General features: G+C 42.6%; 1 protein-coding gene and 1 long non-coding RNA gene across 19 annotated transcripts in view; one reads left to right on the top strand and one right to left on the bottom strand.

Annotated features, from left to right (window-relative positions):
* Positions 1-13,216, top strand: part of LOC103282064 (immunoglobulin superfamily DCC subclass member 3) — a 53,551-nt gene extending 40,335 nt beyond the window's left edge. Inside the window, exons 9-14 of one of the 2 annotated variants that reach the window (XM_062965175.1) lie at positions 2,498-2,662; positions 4,976-5,161; positions 6,209-6,313; positions 7,283-7,412; positions 9,133-9,280; positions 12,563-13,216. In XM_062965175.1, coding sequence (XP_062821245.1) covers positions 2,498-2,662; positions 4,976-5,161; positions 6,209-6,313; positions 7,283-7,412; positions 9,133-9,280; positions 12,563-12,655 — 827 coding nt within the window. In that variant the 3' untranslated portion in view covers positions 12,656-13,216. Of the gene's footprint in view, positions 1-2,497; positions 2,663-4,975; positions 5,162-6,208; positions 6,314-7,282; positions 7,417-9,132; positions 9,281-12,562 lie in introns of those variants that run through there. The other variant, XM_062965176.1, reaches the window with a different exon arrangement.
* On the bottom strand, positions 2,627-4,979 carry LOC134294358 (uncharacterized). Of its 17 annotated transcripts, none has more exons than XR_010001289.1 (6): positions 4,049-4,979; positions 3,872-3,967; positions 3,699-3,794; positions 3,324-3,531; positions 3,076-3,235; positions 2,645-2,993 (listed from the first exon to the last, which is right to left on the bottom strand). It is a non-coding gene; the product is annotated as an uncharacterized LOC134294358 (long non-coding RNA). The 17 variants fall into 17 exon arrangements; XR_010001294.1 differs by having other exon boundaries at positions 3,076-3,275; positions 3,370-3,531; XR_010001287.1 differs by adding an exon at positions 3,613-3,628 and having other exon boundaries at positions 3,076-3,527; positions 3,719-3,794.
* Positions 13,217-22,471: the final 9,255 nt, after the last annotated feature.

Here is a 22,471-nt window from a genome sequence, read left to right as displayed (position 1 = left end):
TATATTCGAGTATATACAGTAATACATAACATTACTTTATATCATGTGTAATAAGTTACTATGCTCTAATAAGAAAATCAGGACACTACATTCAAAACAACACTCAAAAGACAGGGACATTCCAGAAACAGGAAACAATCAGGGCCAGCTAACACCTCCCAACAAAGGATTCCCTCAACCTGGAAACAGCCAGGCCTCGAACCTCCAAGGCCATTCAATACAAATCAAGGTAACTAATTGCAACTTTCATACTTCCTGCACTCAGACTATTCATTCCTATTCGAGCTGCCCAAGGCAGAAAGCGGCCAGGCTTCCAAGCAGCAAAACTATTCACTCCTCTTCAAGCTGTCAAACCAATATTTCTCCTACATAAAAAACACTCACGTTTGGAAGCCATCAGGCCACTCCGTCCCGAAACAAGGAGGCCCCTATATAGAAAGCACCCAGGCTTGGAAGCAGCAAGGCTATTCAGTGCCATTCCAATTGGCCACAGCAACGTGTGGCAGGGCACAGCTAGTCTTGTATTTTTTTTTCACGATTAGAAATGCTGTGCCATTTCTATTTAACACTCACAGACACATACAAGATAAGTACATACACATTCAGCTTAAGAGGAAACCTACACAACCTACCCTGTTTGTAACTTGTTGACTATTGGAAATTACTGCACCCACTCTCTGGGGCAACAACCTTTTGGAAATCATAGTTAATCATAACCTTGTTGAAAAAGAAAAACGGTGAATATGAATCCCCATGAACATGTGGAGACCACCTTTTGAAAACCACGAGTCAATAAAAACACGACCTTGTTAGAAGTCAGCACTTGGAACAAGTGATATTCGCAAGCATTCACGTAATGGCACACAGGCAACTCGGTTGTTAAACCAAAGAACCATGTCTTTGGACTTGAAAAGGACAAAGACATGCCACTACAAAAATATACAGTAGAGTCTCACTTATCCAACGTTCTGGATTATCCAACACATTTTTGTAGTCAATGTTTTCAATACATCGTGATAAAACCGCTCCGAGCCAAACTGGGTGATATTTTGGTGCTAAATTCGTAAATACAGTAATTACTACATAGCATTAATGTGGAATGAACTACTTTGTCTGTCAAATTTGTTGTTTTGGTGCTTAATTTGTAAAATCGTAACCTATTTTGATGTTTAATAGGCTTCTCCTTAATCTCTCCTTATTATCCAACATATTTGCTTATCCAACGTTATGCTGGCCCGTTTATGTTGGATAAGTGAGACTCTACTGTACTTACAAACAAGTAATTGTTTCTTTGAAGTTGAAATTGCAGTTGTAATTGTAATTGTAATTGCAGTTGCCCAAAAGATAAACAGTAGTCTCACTTATCCAAGCCTCACTTATCCAAGCTTCTGAATTATCCAAGCCATTTTTGTAGTCAATGTTTTCAATATATCATGATATTTTGGTGCTAAATTTGTAAATACAGTAATTACAACATACTATTACTGCGTATTGAACTACTTTTTCTGTCAAATTTGTTGTATAACATGATGTTTTGGCGCTTAATTTGTAAAATCATAACCTAATTTGATGTTTAATAGTCTTTTCCTTAATGCCTCCTTATTATCCAACATATTCGCTTATCCAAGCTTCTGCCGGCCCGTTTAGCTTGGATAAGTGAGACTCTACTGTACACTCTCTTGATACCTCTTAGTTTAAAATATACACTCAGAGTTAAAAAACAAAAACAAAGTCTTCTTTGAAAAATAACTTATCGTGTTTACTCACAAACATCTTGCATTAATTCACCATACAAGCACATTTCATATTAAAGTTCAGTTATGGATAGGATATAGCTTCTCTCATTCTTAATCATTCTTAATCTCAATCCATAGACTTTAAGTAGTTGTACTTACTGAAATCCATAAGCATATAAACATCCATTGAAGTCTCTAAACAGCAAACTGCACCCAACTCCATTGAAGTCAATAGCAAAATGGAGTCTTGAGTCTGAACAAGCTCAGTACATTCACCTGTGCATAGCTCCTCCCACACCAAAGAGGGTAAATCAAACTGGCAAATCAACATACACATAAAATACAGGTTAGCAAGTATATACATTAAAAAACAAATAGTGAGAAGCTTTGGAAGTTGCTATTTCCCAGAGACATTTGAATATACCAGGGTTGAATGAAAAGTAATGCCTCCATCTTCGTAACTCCTCAGCAAATAGCAATAATGGTCTGCGGCAGTACTGGCTTGTTCAGTTGACTGTCCTCTACAGTTCCATTTGGCGGGAAGCCTTAGCATTGAACGGTTGTGTTGTTAAAGTGCGAAGTATGGAACCCTGCGCAGACGGGGAAGCCTTAGCATTGAACGGTTGTGTTGTTAAAGTGCGAAGTATGGAACCCTGCGCAGACGGGGAAGCCTTAGCATTGAACGGTTGTGTTGTTAAAGCGCGAAGTATGGAACCCACCTTGTTGTGACTGACCTCGTTTGCTTCTCGTCCCTTTCTCAGAATCGGACAGCCGCGAACTGCAAGAGGCGGTCAGCAAGACCACCTTCCATCACGTCTTCACCAACCTGGAGCCCTCCACCACCTACTCCATCTACCTGAAGGCCTACTCGCCCTTGGGGGCCAGCCAGGACTCCCGGCCCATCTTGGTCACCACCCTGGGCAGCAGTGAGTCCGGCACAGAATGGGAAGGGGCCCCAAAGGCCATCTAGTCCACCCCCTTTCCGCCATCTAGGAATCCACAATCCAGTCCCTTCCTCTGCCCTTTGCTTAAAAACCTCCAACGAAAAGGACTCGAACACAGCATTTATTTATTTACCTGTCTACCTACCTACCTTTCTACCTACTTACCTACTCACTTTTCTGTCTAACTACTTATTCACCTCCCTGCCTATTTATTTATCTATCTAGCCATCTATCTACCTACTTACCTTTCTACCTACCTACCTACTCACTTTTCTATCTACCTACCTATTCACCTCCCTATCTATTTATCTACCTAACCATCTATCTACTTACCTTTCTACCTACTTGCCTACACACTTTTCTATCTACCTACCTATTCCCATCTATTAATCTACCTAACCATCTATCTACCTACTTACCTTTCTACTTACCTACCTACTCACTTTTCTATCTAACTACCTACCTATTCACCTCCCTATCTATTTACCTACCTAACCACCTATCTACCTACTTACCTTTCTACCTACCTACCTACTCACTTTTCTATCTACCTACCTATTCACCTCCCTATTTATCTACCTAACCACCTATCTACCTACTTACCTTTCTACCTACCTACCTACTTACTCACTTTTCTATCTACCTACCTATTCCTATCTATTTATCTACTTAACCATCTATCTATCTACTTACCTTTCTACCTACCTACCTACTCACTTTTCTATCTATCTACTTACCTATTCACCTCTATTTATCTACTTAACCATCTATCTACCTACTTACCTTTCTACCTACCTACCTACTCACTTTTCTATCTACCTACCTATTCACCTCCCTATCTATTTATCTACCTAACCATCACCTACTTACCTTTCTACCTACCTACTTACTCACTTTTCTATCTACCTACCTATTCCTATCTATTTATCTACCTAACCACCTATCTACCTACTTACCTTTCTACCTACCTGCCTACTTACTCACTTTTCTATCTACCTACCTATTCCTATCTATCTACCTAACCACCTATCTACCTACTTACCTTTCTACCTACCTACCTACTTACTCACTTTTCTATCTACCTACCTATTCACCTCCCTATCTATTTATCTACCTAACCATCACCTACTTACCTTTCTACCTACCTACTTACTCACTTTTCTATCTACCTACCTATTCCTATCTATCTACCTAACCACCTATCTACCTACTTACCTTTCTACCTACCTACCTACTTACTCACTTTTCTATCTACCTACCTATTCACCTCCCTATCTATTTATCTACCTAACCATCACCTACTTACCTTTCTACCTACCTACTTACTCACTTTTCTATCTACCTACCTATTCCTATCTATTTATCTACCTAACCACCTATCTACCTACTTACCTTTCTACCTACCTGCCTACTTACTCACTTTTCTATCTACCTACCTATTCCTATCTATTTATCTACCTAACCATCTATCTACCTACTTACCTTTCTACCTACCTACCTACTCACTTTTCTATCTACCTACCTATTCCTATCTATTTATCTACTTAACCATCTATCTACCTACTTACCTTTCTACCTACCTACCTACTCACTTTTCTATCTATCTACCTACCTATTCACCTCTCTATTTATCTAAACCATCTATCTACCTACTTACCTTTCTACCTACCTACCTACTCACTTTTCTATCTATCTACTTACCTATTCACCTCTATTTATCTACTTAACCATCTATCTACCTACTTACCTTTCTACCTACCTACCTACTCACTTTTCTATCTATCTACTTACCTATTCACCTCTATTTATCTACTTAACCATCTATCTACCTACTTACCTTTCTACCTACCGAACTACTCATTTTTCTGCCTACCTACAACCTACCTATTTATCTACCTACCTACACAACTTTCTACATACCTATTTATCTACTCATCTATTTACCTACCCACCTTTCTATCAATCTACCTATTCGCCTCCCTATCTATTTATCTACTTAACCATCTATCTTCCAACTTACCTTTCTACCTACCAAACTACTCATTTTTCTGCCTACCTACTTTTCTACTTATCAACCTACCTATTTACCTACCTACCTACACAACTTTCTACATACCTATTTATCTACTCATCTATTTACCTACCCACGTTTCTATCTATCTACCTACCGATTCACCTCCCTATCTATATGTCCAAAGGGAAGGGACTTAGTTTCTGGCCAGGTAAGAGAGAGAAGAAGACCTTTGGAGGTCTCCTTCCCAGCTTCCCAAGCTAAAATAAATATCTCCTCCTCAGTCCCTGCAGCCTTGGGTTTCTTCACCAAGGTCTTGAACGCCAGTGCCGTCCAGGCCTTCTGGGAGCTGCCCGCTTCTGGCCGCATCGAGGGCTTCAAGCTTTACCTCCGGAAGTTGCCCGGCGCCCATTTCGAGGGGCCCCAACTCTTGCCCGGCACTTCGAACTCCTTCGTCTATGGAGATTTGGGTGAGTCTCTTGCACTTCCAGAAGGAAAGACCCTTGAAGGTCCAAGATCCATCCCTAAGGCCTTCTGCTAACATCTTCTGAGGAACCTCAACGAGGTAGCCTTGATCACAAGTGGGTTCCTCCATTCAATGAGCAACCACCCTATTCAATGGGACAAAGAATCCAACACTATATAGCATTTTATGCATTTCTAGTTCCTCTAAAACCGAAACTTGGAACTCCGAGAAGTCTTCTTCTCTAGTTTCTGAACAGGAGTGTCTTCACATCATCCATTAATTCATGGTGATCCCATAGATTTCATAGGATTTTCTTAGGTGAGGAATACGCGGAGATTATGTTGGCAGTTCCTATCGAGAACTATAGCATTTTATGCATTTTTAGTTCCTCTAAAACCGAAACTTGGAACTCCGAGAAGTCTTCTTCTCTAGACTTTGAACATGAGTGTCTTCACGTCATCCATTAACTCATGGTGATCCCATAGATTTCATAGGATTTTCTTAGGTGAGGAATACGCAGAGATGATGTTGGCAGTTCCTATAGAGAACGATATCATTTTATGCATTTTTAGTTCCTCTAAAACCGAAACTTGGAACTCTGAGAAGTCTTCTTCTCTAGTTTCTGAACATGAATGTCTTCACGTCATCCATTAACTCATGGTGATCCCATAGATTTCATAGGATTTTCTTAGGTGAGGAAGACGCGGAGATGATGTTGGTAGTTCCTATAGAGAACTATAGCATTTTATGCATTTCTAGTTCCTCTAAAACCGAAAGTTGGAACTCCGAGAAGTCTTCTTCTCTAGTTTCTGAACATGAGTGTCTTCACGTCATCCATTAACTCATGGTGATCCCATAGATCTCATAGGATTTTCTTAGGTGAGGAAGACACGGAGATGATGTTAACAATACACGGGGATAGAAATTGAAATCAATACTTATATTCGTACTTGGGTGAAAACACGAATTTGTGACGAGCTGCTCTTTGATTCCCGACCCTACAATTCAAGGGTTTCGATTGACCCTTATTGCATATTTTGTGTTCGAACAGAACCGTCCGCAACTTACGAGATCAAACTCCAGGCCTTCAATGGGAACGGTGATGGGAACAGCAGCATCCGGTTTGTTTCGCTTAAGGAGAATTCGGAGAGGCTGGGTAAGGCTTCGAAGCATATATTCTGGTTCCATAGGATCAGACAATAGATACGCCTTAGTCTGCTTGAAAGATTGGATCCTATAAGAGTTTTGCAACTTGAAGTTCATGGGCTCCAATTTGGACGGCATGGTTATTTGTGGTGTGATAAAGTGAGAGCAAGTGAAGATTTTTAGCAACCGTTTTGGAAGGCTCCATCCATACTGCCATATAATGCATGATATGGTTTGAAACTGCATCATATGCTCAATGTAGACTCCTTCACTGTAGTTGCGTCGCATTATGAGTGTGCCGTCACGCCTGGGGCTATAACTCTTAGCGAAAGAGGCATGGACGTCACATCTTTCCCCAGGGGATTGCTTCTTGCCCTCCTTTAGGGAAACTGGAACCAAGGACCAAAACACTGTAGATAACTCAAAACTGGTTTTATCGTTCACAAAAGGTTATCCCAATAAGATGGAAGTTTCAAAGGCGTAAAGGAAAGTATACATTACAGTCTTTGGTTGTCTTAAGTCCAAGGAGCTCTGCAGCTGAGAAGCTTTTCCAGGTCCCTCTTTCTCAATGGCTGTGAATGCCGGAGCAATCCTCAGCCTCAGTCCAAATGGCCTATGTTTGAAGACACAGTCTTCCTTTGGTGCCAAATAACTGATTTGAAGGCACTTGAGACTCCTCAACGTCATTCAGGTTGGCCCTGAACATGAAGCATAAGTCTCAAGGGTAAGAACCTCAGAATTGGTGCTGAGAGGTAACTTAATCAAGGGCTTTTAGAGCCAAGTCTCTCTCAGGCATGATACAACAATTCAAATCTTGTAACTTACAGTTTGACATATAGATGGTGCCACTCGCGCCGTCACAATGAGTCTACACTGACCATACAATGCAGTTATATGGCTGTTTAGATGGGGCCTAAAATGAACTGTATTAAGAACTAGCTTGGGTACCCTGGGTAATATTGTGCATTTATTCTTGCAGACAGCAACTCAGTGTGCCAATGCGGGCAGGAGGGGGACAGCTCTCTCACGGGGATCGTGGTCGGGGTCCACATCGGCATGGCCTGCATCATATTCTGCGTTCTCTTCCTGATGTTTGGCTATCGCAAGAGGTAAGAGGGATACGGCTCAAAATCGCATGCGTTCCCCAGAGCCGATGGGTCTGTTAATGTGGGATTTGTGTATCAATAGTGTTTAAATGCAATTTGTGTCTTGTCTGTATTGCATATTAATTGCATCATCCAGAGTGTACTATAGTCTGGAAAGAGTTAATTACTGAGAAACTGTGATGACCTTGATGTGTGGCTGGAACTGGGGAGTGTCCAGACACAAGTGTATGTGCATTGCTGATTGCATCAGTTCAGTTCTGTTCTGAGCTGTGTTGAGTGCTGTCTGCCTAGAGTGAAAGTCAAGTCCTGTGTTTGTCTGCAAGTCTGTTTGTCTTGTATAGTAAAACTTTGTATATAGTTTTACCAGCGTCTCTGATGTCTCTTCGTTCTGCGTTCCACTGATTCCCTCCAACTACTGCTGCGCTGCAAAATACTCTGACAAGTAGGGCAAGAGTGGGCACAGTGTGGGGCACATGCAAAACCTTGGACCTCAAGAGCTTGGCCCCAAAGTCCATGATTCTGATTTTAATTATAACTTTTGGAGCTCGCTCACTCATTCATCAGGCCGGGTCCTGGCAGCAACAGCAGCAAAACCAGGACCCGGCCTGGTGAATGAGTGAGCAAGTGAATTATCCTTGGACGTCGGATAATACGGTATGTCGGATGAGCAGAAGTCACATAAGCAGGACTCTACTGTACATCATATCTCCAAAATCACATTCCTTTCTCTTCCCTTGAGAAAAGGAGACAAGGGTCCAGAATCCTGCTTTCATTGCAGATCTGACACTCCAAAAGTACACCATCTCTTTCAATAGAGCATGGCGGGTGAACGGCACCGCTGTCTTGTCACAATTTCGGAATATTGGAAGGTCTCTTATATAGCAATATTTCTCGCTGATGTTGTTCCAAAGTTGTAAATGAATGATAGATGTTTTTCCAGTCTGGCTCCATCTCAGTTCCCGGACAGATGTTGATTCTTTTTAATTGGTGTTGGTAAACGTAAGGAGCCTTGTGTTGACTTCTGTCTTAACATAAGGAACCTTGTAAACATTTATTTAAAGAGAAATTATCTCTGATAATGTACACGTGTTGTTTTCCCTCAAAAGTTCGGCAATGTCAACAGTTAATCATTTGTCACAGTTTTCAATGTCAACAGCAACTTTTAATTATAGCCCCTGAGCTGCTGAACTTGCAGACCAAAAGGTCAGCGGTTTAAATCCCGGGAGCGGAATGAGCACCCGCTGTTAGCCCCAGCTCCTGCTGACCTAGGAGTTCGAAAACATGCAAATGTGAGTAGATCAATAGGTACCACTCTGGCGGGAAGGTAACGGCGCTCCATGCAGTCATGTCTATAGCCACATGACCTGGAGATGTCTATGGACAACGCCGGCTCTTCGGCTTAGAAATAGAGATGAGTACCAACCACCAGAGTCGGTCACGACTGGACTTAACGTCAGGGGAAACCTTTACCTTTCAGCCTAATTAGGCCCCAACCATACATCTTTCATACAATTCCACTCAAACCATACATCAATATTTATCCATTACTTGTGTATGATGCTTGGAAGGTAAATTCACACAAGGCTTGGGCTACTTTAAGAGGAACTCTTCAAGGTAGTGAACCCAAGATCCAAAATAGACCCAGCACCTTGGATATCTCCATTAAGGTGAACAAAAATGGCTCCGGTTTCTGCCCTGACGCCGTTCCCTGCTTTCCTTACAGCCTTTTCTGCAAGAAAGGAACCCAAGACAGCTGGACCGTCCCTCAAGGAACCGAACTGGTCCAGACTACAGCCCGGGAGCCCCCCCGTAACCAGCGGAAACCCGAAACTGGGGCAAAACCTTCAGAGATGGTGGAATTGGTCACTCAGGTGAGTTCGAGGGACGGCGGGGAAGAAAAGGTGGCCTGCTGGGAGAACCCGCAAGATAAAAATTAGGGGCACAGAATCCGTTATTTTCGTTCTGTTTTCGGGTAGATTCTTCCCGAAACAGAAATGGAACTCAGTGCTCCAAATTACGAATCTGAATCCACTCACCTAACATCCCGGAATCTTCCCGAAAACAGAACAAGGAACACCTGATATAAGAAACGAAAACAGAACGAAAACATAACAGATTCGCACATGCTGTGGAACTCAGTGCTCCAAATTACGAATCTGAATCTGAATCCCCTCACCTAACATCCCGGAATCTTCCCGAAAACAGAACAAGGAACACCTGATATAAGAAACGAAAACAGAACGAAAACATAACAGATTTGCACATGCTGTGGAACTCAGTGCTCCAAATTACGAATCTGAATCCCCTCACCTAACATCCCGGAATCTTCCCGAAAACAGAACAAGGAACACCTGATATAAGAAACAAAAACAGAACGAAAACATAACAGATTCGCACATGCTGTGGAACTCAGTGCTCCAAATTACGAATCTGAATCTGAATCTGAATCCCCTCACCTAACATCCCGGAATCTTCCCGAAAACAGAACAGGGAACACCTGATATATGAAACGAAAACAGAACGAAAACATAACAGATTCGCACATGCTGTGGAACTCAGTGCTCCAAATTACAAATCTGAATCTGAATCTGAATCCTCTCACCTAACATCCCTGAATCTTCCTGAAAACAGAAAATACTTTTCTGCTTCTGAGGAGGAGGAGGTAGAACAGGAGGCTGAAGAAGTAGTACTTGGGGACTCAGGGCCAAGTGTTGAGGAGGAAAGAGAAGGTGAGGAAGATATACTGCAAGTCCCTACATTTCAAGAACGGTGAAGGGCAAAAGAAAGAAGAAGGTCATCTAGAATTGTGGCAAAAATGCTGAACAATCAGACCTCGCTGTAGGAACATCTGTGCTGGGAGCTCAGAGCTATAAATTAGCGGCGAAGCCAGTAGTCAGTGCTGGCTGCAACCGACCTACTTGGTGCATTTGTGTTTCGGTCTCCGTGCTACAGCTCCAGTGTTGGCTTTGCAAAAGACTTCTTTCCAAAGACTCTTGTTCCTGTATATTGTAAGCCTCTTTGGCTAGAACTCTTGCTCCTGTCTGCTGTGAAGACTTGTTGCCAAAGACTATTGTTTTCATGTCTGCTGTAAGACCTTGTTTTTTATTTACATCATTTTTACCCTTTTGGACTTTACCTTCCGTTTCCTTCCTCCGATGGGGATGCAGGCGTGAAAACAAAAGTCTGTTTGCATTATTATTATTATTATTATTATTATTATTATTATTATTATTATTATTATTATTATTTTATTATGACACAGCAAACAAGATAGATATGCTGGATTTCGTTTCGCAAAACCACAAGTCGAACACTTCTCAAGTGTCTAGGACTGTGTGATGTATTTTCTGATGATGTGTGCAGATCCCAGTAGGGTGGCCTTTTGCAGTTGGCAGATGGTGATTTTGTCAATGTCTATTGTTTCTAAATGCCGGCTGAGATCTTTTGGCACGGCACCCAGTGTGCCCATCACCACCGGGACCACCTGTACTGGTTTCTGCCAGAGTCTTTGAAGTTCAATCTTGAGGTCCTGATAGCGGCTGAGTTTTTCATCAATGCGACTGTCACCTGGGATGGCAACATCAATGATCCAAACCTTGTTCTTTTCCACAACTGTGATGTCTGGTGTGTTGTGTTCCAGAACTTTGTCAGTCTGGATTCGGAAGTCCCACAGTATCTCTGCGTGCTCGTTTTCCAATACTTTTGCAGGTTTGTGATCCCACCAGTTCTTTGCTGCTGGGAGGTGGGACTTGAGGCAGAAGTTCCAATGAATCATTTGGGCCACATGGTTGTGTCTCTGTTTGTAGTCTGTCTGTGCGATTTTCTTACAGCAGCTGAGGATATGATTAATGGTTTCGTCGGTTTCCTTGCACAGTCTGCATTTTGTGTCATCAGCTGATTTTTTGATCTTGGCCTGAATTGCCTTTGTCCTGATGTCTTGCTCCTGGGCTGCAAGGATCAGGCCTTCTGTCTCCTTCTTCAGGGTCCCATTCGTGAGCCAGAGCCAGGTCTTCTCCTTATCATTTTTATTATTATTATTATTATTATTATTATTATTATTATTATTATTAATGGCCTTTGTCCTGATGTCTTGCTCCTGGGCTGCAAGGATCAGGCCTTCTGTCTCCTTCTTCAGGGTCCCATTCGTGAGCCAGAGCCAGGTCTTCTCCTTATCATTTTTATTATTATTATTATTATTATTATTATTATTATTATTATTATTATTATTATTAATATTATTATTATTATTATTTTGTTGTTGTTGTTGTTGTTGTTGTTGTTATTGCTATTATTATTATTATTTGAATAAGTACCACCCTCTGAATGTTAAATTCTTGTATACCCTGTTTATCCTTGATCGGTTTCATCCGCATGGGTAATTTTTCAACTCGCTTTTGGGTTCTCCCCCACGTTCTTATAGCACTTTTAACTTCCTCTATGTTTACAAATCTACTTAGTGCACTTTGATCAGCCCATCCTTATGTTTTATTGCTGCGTTTTAACTTTGTCTTATTAATGGTTGATTTTAATCGTATGTTTTAATTTTTCATTTGGGCCTTTTCGGTATTTGATGTTTTATGTATGTATACTTGTTTTGCATTTGTAAGCCGCCCTGAGTCCCTGCGGGGAGATAGAGGCGGGATACAAGAATAAAATTATTATTATTATTATTATTTTGCTAAAGTAAAGCTATTTTAGTTAGAGTGTTCCCTCACTTATCACGGGGGTTAGGTTCCAGGACCATCTGCAACAAGTGAAAATCCGCGAAGTAGGGATGCTATATTTATCTTAATATTTATACACTATTTTAAGTCTTTATCAACCAATCGTGTGTGGATAAATCGCCTCCTTCTCCTCCCATTGCCGCTTGGGCTCCTTTTCTCTCCCTTTGGCTTCTCCTTCCTCCCTTCCTTAGGCTGTCAATTGTAATTTTTAATGATTTATAATAGTCTTTAAGAGTTTATTAAAAAACCGCGAAACAACAAATCCACGAAAAGTGGACTGCGAAGTAGTCAGGGAACACTACTTTTGCTCATGTTGTAAGGCTGTTTCTGGAGCAAAACAAGACAGCACACCCCTAAAAATGGCTATTTATTTCGGGGGCGATTTTAGTTGTGGTTAATGTTGTTTATGGTTTTGTTTCCCTTCCACAGAATCCCCCGTCCTCCGAGGGACACAACAACCACAACACCCCGCATTTCGAAGTGACGATTGAGCGCTGCCCTCCGTCCCAGCCCAGCGGTTAAGCCAATGCCTGGTGGGATGTGGTCAAGCGAGGCCTTGTACGGATCGTGGTGGCCGTTCCGTAGAGGTCCGGCCTCTCCTTGCCCCACCGCCCACCTGGAAGTTCAACCGTAAACCTCCAAAGAATCTACCTCACCTTCGCCGGAAGCTCAGCTTCCAGTCCGGCCGCCGTCTTGCTTGTCCACTCCCCCAACCTCTCCCTGTTTCCCCCATCCCGATGATCCCGGATTATCTATTTTTGATACAAATACCAAAACTACCTCAACCTAGCCATCCCCTCTGGCCTGCCAAATAACTTCCGCCAGAGAGGGGAAATGGGGATCCATCCTCCATGGCAATGGGAAGACTCCAGAGCCCGGGGTGGCCATTTTGAGAGGAAGCCAAAAAAAATGGAGGAGGTTGACCTCCTGCCTCTCGTTATATGGCTGCCTCGGGGTGGACGAGGAAGCTGACCCCACTCCTCCCTGTCCCACCAAACTGGAGCCAAACCCAATGTCATGATCTCCAATCCTTGACATCTCTGGTCGGCTGACAAGGAACAGATGCCAGCCATAAAACAGGCCAGCCATAAAACCTCAATGACCCTCTGGTATATGAGAGCCCCTATATATGTGGGCCAAAGAGAAGGTTCTGGTATTCGGTACAAATTGTCGGGTTCTCTTCTCCCAGTTGTGCTGTGTGTCAATCTTCCAAAGGAAAAAGCACCAAGACACGCTGGTAGATTCCAACAGATTTTATTGTACCAAATGCCAGAACCTTCTCTTTGGCCCACATATATAGGGGCTGTCACATACCAGAGGGTCATTGAGGTTTTATGGCTGGCCCGTTTTATGGCTGGCATCTGTTCCTTGTCAGCCGACCAGAGATGTCAAGGATTGGAGATCATGACACCCAACAAGATTTGGGGCTTTGGGACAGGGCGGTGGGGAAGGTTGAGGATTCAAAATTTAGTCCCCAACTAAGTCACACAATCCACTACAGGGGTGGTTGACGCCATTTCCAAACCACCCCACCCACCCACCCACGGTGCCTGGGCGCTCGGCACCAGCATGCCAAATAACGCCAAACCAAAAGCGGGAGCAGCAGTGTCCCCCCCTTTCCTCAATCCTGCCCCCCATGAATGTCCATATCCCAGTGACCTTCCTCTGTCACAAGAGGTCAGGGGGACACTTCATGAACCACCTCCTTTTTTCTATAGCTTCTCTTGCTGCTTCCGACAGAGTGTCTTTTTTTGATATATATACATATATATTATATATACGACGTCTCTATCCAAATATTTTTTAAGACGATACACAAAAAGTTTGATGAACTGTTTCCAAAGATGTAGAGCTTTAACCATGTGTGGATGGAGACGTAGCCTTCAAAGTTTTGGGGAGTGGGAGGGTTGGGGAGGGACCCATGTGGAAGGAGACCACGCCTGGCCTTGGAGAACATCCATGGCTGGTGGGGCCTTCAACCCTACTTCCTTGGCTCTTCAGTCGTAAGGGGCGCCATATTTGTTGATGGACCAAATATGGTTCAGCTGGATTCTGGCTCCAGGCATTCCTTCAACCCTCAAAGGAGGACGCCTGAGACATCTAGACAACCTAAGTCCCAACGATGAGCAATTCTGAACCATAATTACCTCCAAGACCTCCCTTAAAACTAAAGAGCCTCCACTTTGGGGCAATGACCCCATGTTTGCTACACCAGCATCCTTCTCTTCCTCCCCTACTTCGTTCTTCTCTCCTTTCTACCTAACTTCCTTTTGTCTTCTCCTTCTTTCTTGGATACCCAAACTGGCAAGGACCCTTCTAAAGAGGGTTCTCCAACATGGAGAGGGTTGGAACTCCAACCACAAAACCCTATTGAATGTTAGGTCCTGGTAATGAGTAGGGATCTGGCCATATATAGCGTGACTTTCCCTTATACTACAGCTTATGATATTGATTTGGTGGGACCTCCATGACAGACCATTCCCAACCACTGAAATCAAAGACTAGCTTCTCAATCTCTCTACTCTTTCTCCATCTCTAAAGAAGAGAAATTACTGTAAAACCTTACAGTAACTATTGGGCTGAAGAACACATAAACATGTCTACAAGAAATGGTCCTAAATCCAGTGTGAGCACACCCATTGAATCCACAGAAATCGAGTAAGTCATCCCTTGACTACAAGGAATGGTCCTAAATCCAGTTCGAGCACACCTACTGAATCCACAGAAATCGAGTAAGTCATCCCTTGACTACAAGGAATGGTCCTAAATCCAGTTCGAGCACACCCATTGAATCCACAGAAATCGAGTAAGTCATCCCTTGACTTCCACGGATTCAATGGTCCTACTCTAGTTGGATTTGAAAAGAGAAGATACAGATGAGCTGTGTTACAGATGTGCAGTGAATCTGGTGAACAAAGCCCCAGATGTTTTTGGCCTACAACTCCCAGAAATTCCAGCCAGTTTACCAGCTTTTTGAGAACCACTGAGATATACTACATCTACGGTGTTCCCTGCGTCTACACAATTTGTAACTCTATCCAAAAAAGAGATCAGATGAATCTGGCATGACTTGGATTTAGGTTAAATCCAGTCTAATCAGTAGATATTAGACATGTCCAAAAAATCGTTTTGAATCGTATATCGGAATTATTTCGGATTGTTCTCGCTTTTTGATACGCATTCCGAGACATTGCCTCACAGCGCAACCAGCAATGTAATTCGAACCATTGTTGGCCCATTCTCTAATTGTCTCTTAATGTTTCGTTAATTCCCCCTCCCAATTTTTTTAAAATATATTTTTAAAAATATTTAATTTTTTTTTGTTTCTGCAACCTACCTTGAATGGGAGCTTAGTGCAGCCTAACATGGCTGCCGCTCCCCAGCCAATCAGAAGCTTCCACGATGGACGCAAAGGTGGAGGCTAACGTCCTCTGCGTCCACATGGAAGATTGCCATACAAGCCCGGTGTGTAGCGATTGCGCATGTGCGTCCGCCATTTTAGAAACATTTAGAATCATTATGAATTTTCGGAAATATCCAAAATTTTTGGGTGAAAAAATCGGAAATACTTTCTATATCGAAGCGCCGGCGCCCCCTACTTTAGAAACGAGAATTGAAACATTTTTTTCATCGATCGGACATGCCTAGTAGATATGACGTCTTCCAAGCCATAACCCATCAGGGTTTTCATACTTGGTGTCCTGATTCCACTTTTTCTCCAACCCCAAACCTTTTTCCCATCCAAAGAAGGTGATCACAACTACCACCATCACAAGAAACGTGGAAATCCAAGACTTTTTTGGGACAAAAATACCGTTGAGCTTTGTTTCTTGCCAGTTAAGGGTATCCTTCTTTCCACCTCTCCTTCTTCTTTCTGCTTTATGTTCTTCCATGGGAGGAAAGACACAAGGAGGCAACAAACACGTGCTGCCCGTATTCTTGCGGGAACACAAAGAAACCTCAACAACGTTGACCCAAAGTTTTGGGTCAACATGGGATTAGCTAGAGCTTTCCTAAAGCTGTGCTTTCTGTCTCCTCGCCCATAGCTTCTTCTCTAGGAAATATAACCAAAATACCCCCTTCCCCGTTTTCTTCTTTCCCCTGCCAAAAAAAAATTGAACCCTCTCCTCTCCCTTTTCTTTTGGGTTATTTTAGTGTGATAGGCAAAATAATGAATTTTTCATAGTTGAGTTCTTCTTCTGTCTTCCTTTGATAGAGAGCAGCGGTTCGACAGAGCAAGGCCAATGGCTAAAGGTGGTTGGTTTCCACAGCTGACCACTCAAAAGAGCCCAACCAATCTCAGTTCCTCCAGGTTTCGGTATTAAATATCCACCATTATCTATCCCAACTCAAGAATAACCAAAGGTATGTTGGAAACCGACAAAGGTAGCTAATGATCAAAGAGACCCGTTGGTCGAGAGCTTTTGGTCCTCACGGATTTGACCCTCAAACACACACAAATGTAACGTATAGCTTTACTTAACCACACAAATTGTGTTCTCCTGTTGCGATGGTTACTAATTCTCCTCGGAAGTTAAGTTTAGTTTGCAAACAGTCAAGAACTATCTTCTGTGAGCAAATCGCTTCATTTTACCAAATCAAGGAACCAAAATCATTGTTGAAGGAAGACTCGTTCCTCAACCATCGTTGGATCATCTTGCCAAAGATTCTCACCTTTTTTATTGTTATCTTAACTCTTCCAGATGTTTCTGGAAATACCCAAGAAGGTCTTGGGATCTTCTGCTCTTTGGACCAAAGGAAGGACACTCGAAAACAAACACCTCTACCAAAGGATATTCCCACCATACCTCTTCTCATCTCCTTCAACTCATGAGTTCTTGGATTGTCTTGTTGAACAACTAGAACAACTCTTCTGTCTCAAAAGAAGCATTCCTCCAAAGAAGAAGTGATTTCTCTTCTAGGACCTCTCTCTCTTCTTCTCTTCTAAGATCTCTCTTTTAGTATCATCTTAGAAAAAGTATTCTTTCACCAAGAGGAAATCCGTATTTTAGGACCATCTTAGAAGAGGCGTTACTCTTCTTTCTCCTACGTAAGAACGAGTATCTCTTCTAGCTTTGTCTTAGAATATGGATTCCCTCTTGTATGGAGGAATGCCTCTTCTAAGATGGAACTAGAGTCCTTAGAAGAAGGAAGGAGAAATTCCTCCTCTAAGATAGTTCTAGAATATGAATTTCCTCCCATTTGTAGGAATATCTCTTCTAAGATTATCTTAGAATATGGATTCCCTCTTGTATGGAGGAATGCCTCTCCTAAGATAATCTTAGAAGAGATATTCCTACAAATGGGAGGAAATCCATATTCTAGAACTATCTTAGAGGAGGAATTTCTCCTTCCTTCTTCTAAGAACTCGCTCCTCTAGTTCCATCTTAGAAGAGGCATTCCTCCATGCAGAGGGATTCCATATTCTAAGACAACATTAGAGGAGATATTCCTTCAAAACAAGAGGAAATCCATATTCTAGAATCATCTTGGATGAAACATTCCTCCTTCTTTCTCCTAAGGACTCCCACCTCTAGTTTTGTCTTAGACCTAGAAGAGATATTCTTCCAAATGACAGAAAATCCAATCTAGAAGCATCTCAGAAGAGGAATTCCTCCTTCTTTCTTCTAAAGGAAAAGGAGATATTCCTTCACACAAGAGGAAATCCATATTCTAGAATCATCTTGGAGGAAACATTCCTCTTTCTTTCTCCTAAGGACTCCCGCCTCTAGTTTCGTCTTAAACCTAGAAGAGATATTCTTCCAAATGACAGGAAATCCAATCTAGAAGCATCTCAGAGGAGGAATTCCTTCTTCTTTCTTCTAAAGAAAAAGGAGATATTCCTTCACGCGAGAGGAAATCCATTTTCTAGAATCATCTTGGAGGAAGCATTCTTCCTTTCTCCTAAGGACTCCCTTCTCTAGTTCCATCTTAGAAGAGGCATTCCTTCACACATATTCTAAGACGTTAGAGGAGATATTTCTTCAAAACAAAAGGAAATCCATATTCTAGAATCATCTTGGAGTAAACATTCTTCCTCCTTTCTCCTAAGGACTCCCTCCTCTAGTTCTGTCTCAGAAGAGGCATTCCTCCATATAGAGTGAATTCATATTCTATGAGAATCCTAGATCTTCCAAATGAGAGGAAATCCAATCTAGAGCCATCTAGAGGAGACATTCCTCCATACCAGTGGTTCCCAACCTTTGGGTCTCCAGGTGTTTTGGACTTCAGCTACCACAGTTCCTAACAGCTGGTAAGCTGGCTGGGATTTCTGGGAGTTGAAGTCCAAAACACCTGGAGGCCCAAAGGTTGGGAACTACTGCTCCATACAGAGGGAATCTCTATTCCAAGACAATGTTAGAGGAGATATTCCTTCAAACAAGAGGAAATCCATATTGTAGAATCTTCTTGGAGGAAACATTCCTCCTTCTTTCTCCCAAGGACTCCCTCCTCTAGTTCCGTCTCAGAAAAAACATTCCTCCATACAGAGGGAATTCCTATTCTAGGAAAATCCTAGAAGAGATCTTATTCCAAATGAGAGGAAATCCAATCTTGAACCATCTTAGAGGAGACATTCCTCCATACAGAGGGAATCCATATTCTAAGACAATGTTAGAGGAGATATTCTTTCCAACAAGAGGAAATCCATATTCTAGAATCATCTTGGAGGAAACATTCCTCCTTCTTTCTCCTAAGGACTCTTTTCTCTAGTTCCGTCTTAGAAGAGGAATTCCTCTATAAAAGGGAATCCATATTCTAAGACAATCTTAGAAGAGACATGCTTACAAATGAGAGGAATTTGTTCTAGAATATGGATTTCCTCTCATTTGGAAGCATCTCTCCTAAGATTGTCTTAGAATATGGATCTTAGAGGAGGCCTTCTCCTTCTTACCTCCTTCCTCTAGTTTCGTCTTAGAAGAGGCATTCATACAAGAAGAAATCCCTATTCAAGGCCATGATAGATGAGAATTCCTTTCTTCCCCTTCCATCATAAAAATATTATTTTCAAGTAATTTGTCTTCTGTCTTGAAATATTTGAGACAGAACCGAACTCCATCCCCTTTTCCCATTTTGACCACAATACGTACCAATGTGATGGTTGGAGTTGGTAATGGTGGGAATCCGTTTCATGTCTTTTCTGGAAGCCCGGCCTGTGCTCCTGTCGAACCGCTGTGAATAGAGCTATCTATTAAGAAAAAAATATAAAAATAAGGCTAGTACCAATGAGAAGAGGAAATGCTTTTGAACCTAAAAAAATGTGATTTTTTTGTGAAATGAAGAAATGAGCTTTAAGAGTCCATGGCCAGAGTCCTCCCAGAAGATTCAATTATTGGAGAAGGGAGAGCTCTTGCGGTGGAAAAGCTTAACGTCCTGTGCAAGAGAGAGAATACGGCTCTATACGGGGCAATGGAAAAGCAGAACATGGGGATTATTTTGGGGGGAGAAGAACTGGAGAACCCTCTCCCAAATCTTTTCCATTGCTCTTGCTGTAATTGTAGATTGAACATCTCCCAGGGTTTTGAAATTCTGTGGTGACCACTCAGAAACTGGACAACCAAATTGGTGAGCGAATTATCAGGACCAATCCAAACACCATCAAGATGTTAGATCCCATCTTTTAAAAGAAATCAAGATATTCGATCCTTATTGACGTACCATTCCTGGTCATGGAAGTGGGCCTTCAACCTCGACTTGGAAAGAGAACCCCCCAAATGGGACTTAAAAATGAGGGAATAACCACACTCATTTAAGAGTTTGGGTAGCAGCAATAGCTTCTCTTTCCTACTGTCCCGTTTTTGTCTTTTGGGGAGGTTCATTTCCTCACCCCAAAGTGGTCACCAAGGGTTTCAAGAGCTCTGAGACTTGCAGCATTGATGTCCGGAAATCTTTCTTGTCTGTGTCGAAAATTAAAAACAAAGTGGAAAACATTTGTGGGTTGTGTCCATTTCTTTAGGGTGGGGAAGACGGGAGAAATGGAATTGTTTGCCACGAGTGGGATTGTTCCCTTCTTTCACCCAAACCGTAGCAACAGATGGAGAGGAAGATGTTCATAAGTAGTAAGAGATGATCTCAAGACTTTGGAGCTACCTTTGGTGATGCGGTCATTTATTGAATTGACCACCATGGATGATCTGATGACCCATTCCTGCAGCTGAAGAAGTCATTTGAGTACTCCGACTTCGAATGGTCCACTGCTTCCAGAGTGGTCCATCCCAGGTTGGGCCACTCTGAAAGCACAAGAATCCAATGGCCCAACTGCTGGACCTGTATGAATACTTGTTGATTTTGCTCATCGTTGGGGTTTTTTACCATCTCAAATCCCATCTCAAATATGAGATCCTCAGCACTTTGGTAGGTTTCCACCAAACCAAGACTTGAGTGGGTTGCTGTGAGTTAATCTTTCACCCAAACCATGGCAACAGATGGAGAGGAAGATGTTCACGCATACATCTCTTATACCTCAAGACTTTTGAGCTATCTAAATCTGATGATTATGTATTGAATTGACCACCATGGATGATCTGATGACCCATAGCCTCTCACCCATTCCTGCAGTTGAAGAAGTCATTTGAGTGCTCCGACCTTGAATGGTCCACTGCTTCCAGAGTGGTCCATCCCAGGTTGGGCCACTTTGAAAGCACAAGAATCCAATGGCCTAACTGCTGGACCTGGATGGAGGAATACTTGTTGATTTCGCTCATCATTGGTTTTTTTTTTTTTTACCATCTCAAATCCCATCTCATATATGAGATCCTCAGCACTTTCGTAGGTTTCCACCAAACCAAGACTTGAGTGGGTTGCTGTGAGTTAATCTTTCACCCAAACCATGGTAACAGATGGAGAGGAAGATGTTCATGCATATATCTCTTACACCTCAAGACTTTTGAACTACCTACATCTGGTGGTCATTTATTGAATTGACCACCATGGATGATCTGATGACCCATAGCCTCTCACCCATTCCTGCAGTTGAAGAAGTCCTTTGAGTGCTCCGACCTCGAATGGTCCACTGCTTCCAGAGTGGTCCATCCCAGGTTGGGCCACTTTGAAAGCACAAGAATCCAATGGCCTAACTGCTGGACCTGGATGGAGGAATACTTGTTGATTTTGCTCATCGTTGGGTTTTTTTACCATCTCAAATCCCATCTCATATATGAGATCCTCAGCACTTTGGTAGGTTTCCACCAAACCAAGACTTGAGTGGGTTGCTGTGAGTTTTTCAGGCTGTGTGGCCATGTTCCAGTAGCATTCTCTCCTGCAACATTCACACTTGCTTCAAACAGACCAGGGTTCCTTCTCCCACCCTGGACATCATTCCACAGGTATATCTACACTCCACTTGCCACCTCTATGCAAATACCTTCACTGATTTATTTCGCAGCTTCATGGCTACTTAATACTAATCAAACTTGCTAATTGCAACATTCACATTTGCCTTATAAGTGGACAAGGGTTCTTTCTCCCACCCTGGACATCATTCCACGGATATATATATACACCCCACTTGCCTCATTTCCAACAGAACTCTGAATAAACCTCTGAGAATGCTTGCCACAGATGCACGTGAAACGGCAGGAGAGAATGCAACTGGAACATGGCCATACAGCCCCAAAAACTCAACAACCCAGTGATTCTGGCCATGAAAGCCTCAAGACGTGAATCTCAAATATGAGGATGGTCCTGATTTTGGATGTTTACCAAACTGAAACAAAAATTGGCCCCATCCTGTTAGCCGACCTGGTAGAAGGTGGTCAATATGGTCACCAGAGAATGATAAAAGGCAGCAGTTTCCTTGTAATAATTAGAAAGAAATAGAAACTATTAGTCCCTGTAAAAACTCCATTGTAATTCAAGCAATAAGTTCACCCTGGCCTTGAAATTAGTGGATTTTTCACCCTTAGTGGCTCGTATATGCCTTTGTTATATCTCTCCTGCCACCTTGTGTCCAGAATAGTGAATTGTATGGTTTGACTGACAGTAGAGTCTCGATTATCCAACATAAACTGGCGAGCAGAATGTCAGATAAGCAAAACTGTTGGATAATAGGCAAAGCGGCAAAGGCCCTCCCTCCCTCCTTCACTTGCTCACTCACTCACCAGGCCAGGTCCCGGCAGCAAGGGCAGAACCAGGAGCCAGTGAGTGAGCGAGGGTGAGCAGCAAAGGCCCTCCCTCCCTCCTTCACTTGCTCACTCACTCACCAGGCCAGGTCCCGGCAGCAAGGGCAGAACCAGGAGCCAGTGAGTGAGCGAGGGTGAGCAGCAAAGGCCCTCCCTCCCTCCTTCACTTGCTCACTCACTCACCAGGCCAGGTCCCGGCAGCAAGGGCAGAACCAGGAGC

Source organism: Anolis carolinensis, unplaced genomic scaffold, assembly GCF_035594765.1.
Source record: "Anolis carolinensis isolate JA03-04 unplaced genomic scaffold, rAnoCar3.1.pri scaffold_14, whole genome shotgun sequence".
Classification (NCBI taxonomy): domain Eukaryota; kingdom Metazoa; phylum Chordata; class Lepidosauria; order Squamata; family Dactyloidae; genus Anolis; species Anolis carolinensis.
The sequence above is the reverse complement of the archived record's forward strand: the minus strand, read 5'-3'. Positions and strand labels throughout refer to the sequence as shown.